Source organism: Chondrus crispus, genomic scaffold (genome assembly GCF_000350225.1).
Source record: "Chondrus crispus Stackhouse genomic scaffold, scaffold_342, whole genome shotgun sequence".
NCBI classification, from domain to species: domain Eukaryota; phylum Rhodophyta; class Florideophyceae; order Gigartinales; family Gigartinaceae; genus Chondrus; species Chondrus crispus.
In genome coordinates, this window is record NW_005179235.1 from 40,805 (window position 1) to 43,518 (window position 2,714).

At 50.3% G+C, this 2,714-nt stretch overlaps 1 protein-coding gene across 1 annotated transcript; it reads right to left on the reverse strand.

The window, feature by feature from the left end:
• Nucleotides 1–1,294: 1,294 nt before the first annotated feature.
• On the reverse strand, nucleotides 1,295–1,582 carry CHC_T00006082001 (hypothetical protein). Its single transcript, XM_005717744.1, has one exon. The coding sequence runs from the start codon at nucleotides 1,580–1,582 to the stop codon at nucleotides 1,295–1,297; it is 288 nt and encodes a 95-aa protein (XP_005717801.1).
• Nucleotides 1,583–2,714: the final 1,132 nt, after the last annotated feature.

The following is a 2,714-nucleotide window of genomic DNA, read 5'->3' on the forward strand; positions in this document are numbered from 1 at the left end:
TCTTATTGTGCCGAAGCCAGGGCCGGAGTTGTTTCGTTTTACTGTGGACTTACGCCCAGTTAATGCTCAGACCGAACCTGCAGTTTGGCCAATGCCCAACATAGAAAGCGCGTTGTCCCAGATTTCTGGAGCCACATATTTCGCGTTTCTGGATTTCTGTCATGGGTATTGGCAGCTGCCTCTCGATCGAGCCTCTCAGGAATTCCAGAGCTTCATTTGTTCTGATGGTGTCTACTCCCCTACGCGTGTGTTGCATGGGCAAACCAACGCTCTGGCGTATTATCAAAGCAGCATCCACGCTTTGTGCACGCCTTTGCGAGAGTTTTTGTTGCAATGGCTCGACGACATACTCGCACATTCAAGCTCACCCGGTGAGCTTATCTCACTGTTAGCTCCCTTCTTCGCGATCTGCCGACAGTACGGCCTGAAGCTGCATTCCCGCAAGTGTCGTTTGTTTTTACGTGAGGTGAACTGGTGCGGCCGACTTCCTTCCAAGGACGGTATTTGTTTAGACCCGCATCGTTTATCCGCACTACTCGAAATCACAGAACCTTCTACCGGTGCCGATCTGCAGCAATACGTCTGTGCGGCGAATTGGATGCGTTCCGCCATCCCTACGTTCAACGAGTTAATTGAACCTCTTTATTCCTTGCTGGAGGAGGTGTACAGCAAGACGGGCGAGCGGACTCGCAAATCTGTCTCTCGCATTTCTCACTCCTCCACTTCGTGGGGTGCTGCCCACCGCGCATGCTTTAATGCTGTGAAGGAAGCCCTGCACCATGCCGCAACCCTGGCCCATCCAGATGAAAGAAAACTTTTATGCCTCTTTACGGACTCGGAAAAAGCGCCTGTCACTGCTTGCGCTGGTCTCCCTGCCGATAACCCGCTCTTTACGCTTCTACCTTCTCAAACCGCCGAACCGTCAACATTGGCGTTTATCAAGTCTCAGCGGTTGATGCGAATTGACTACATGATCCAATCCCTTGACATCCATCAGCGAGATGTTTCGGAGAGTCGCACACGGAAGCACCAGAACGAGCTCGATCGCCACAACAAACGTGCAGGTATTCGTCAGGCCAATTTTGAGGTCGGCGATTTCGTTCTCGTGGCTGATCGTGAATCACACTCAGGAAGCAAACTCGCCGTCAAGTAGACGGGCCCGTGCCCTGTCACTCGCTGTGATTCTCAGCTTGTCTTTGAGGTTGAGGACCTCCTGAATGAAACTCGTTCTTTGGTACACGCTAATAGGCTTAAGTTTTACGCAGATTCCCAACTCGCTATCACGGAAACGCTTCTAGATACCATCGACCACAACGAGACGCATTACAATACAGTGATCAAGCTTCTTGGTTTGCAATGCAACCAAGACCGCAAGCAGTTTGTAGTTCAGTGCGCGTGGCGTGGCTTCGCGCAGGAGGAGCCTACTTGGGAACCCTTTCAGCATATGCGGGAAGACATTCCGAAAATGCTGGATAAGTTCCTTCAAGGCCATTCTAATCAGAAACTTGTGGACGCAGCTCGAGCAAGCTGACCTGCTCCTTTGGAGAGCGGATTGTGGCATCTCGGTTCCATCTGGTTCCATTTCGGATATCATCCCTTTCTGGTGCTATTTGGTTCTATTTCGGATAGCATCCCTTTCTGGATACTCCCTTTTACTTATGACCGTTTTTAGAGTTCTTCCTTTTATGGCATCTTTGCCTCTGTCTCACGTTTAGCCAAGGCTTTGTAGTATCTGTTATGCCAGCATTTAAGTTGACTCACTACACCCAATCACGGCAATTAGATTGGGTGACTAATTTAGGCTGGGTGCGAAAATAAAATAGCCCATGTTATTTTATGACTGAGGGTGTCAAAAAGCCGTTTACAGTATCGGGTGGAACGGACTGGGAAAAATGAAGAACTACTGTACGCAACACGACGGCGGTCCCGTCTCGCCCTGATCTAGTCCCCGACAACTCCCGCAGTGCCTTCACACCTGAGCGGCCCTATTCAGCGCTCTCTTGCCCGCGCGCTCGCGTCTCGTCCCACAACAAGCCGCAACCCCCCTCTTAGTACCGACACACCTCCAACCCAGTTGCATATTACTGACAATTATCCCGCACAGCCCCACAACTCAGTTCGTCGCAACATCCTCGTTAGTACTCTCGCGCAACGATATCACGCAACTTCTTGGATGATAGCAGAGGCTGCTGAGAGTGGCCCACGGCATATCATTTCAAAATGCGTCCGACGGTGCCCAGAATTATTTGCAGGAAACGACAAGGCAAAATTGGCAAAAGCAAGCAGATGGTGGAAGCTTCGAGACGAAACCATGGCTCTCAGAAGCGAGGGTAGAAGAGGAGGCAACATCTCTTCACTCACGAGAGGAGGCATTCGCCGAGCGCAGTTCAAAGCACAAAAGGGACGCGGGAGAAAGAGAGCCAATTGGGTACGTGCTCTGTTTAGGGACTTAAGTTCGGAGTTCGAGCGGCTCAGATCTGCTGGTATCAAGTTCAGTGCTTCTGTTCTTCGTGATCACGCTGTTCTGATGATAGCTGAAGCCGCGATAGGATCCCCGTATCACAAGTCGCTTCATCAAAATGGTGTTTTACTGGAGAACAAGATTACCATTCGCTGGATACAACACTTTATGCGTGCTAAAAACATTGTTGTTCGCAGACAGACCGGAAAATTATTGCTGAGTCCAGAAAAAGAAGTTCTGCTAGAGAAGACAG

Excerpts from the sequence above, each read along its gene's own strand:
- CHC_T00006082001 (XM_005717744.1), bottom strand. The coding sequence starts at position 1,582 with ATGGAACCAGATGGAACCGAGATGCCACAATCCGCTCTCCAAAGGAGC.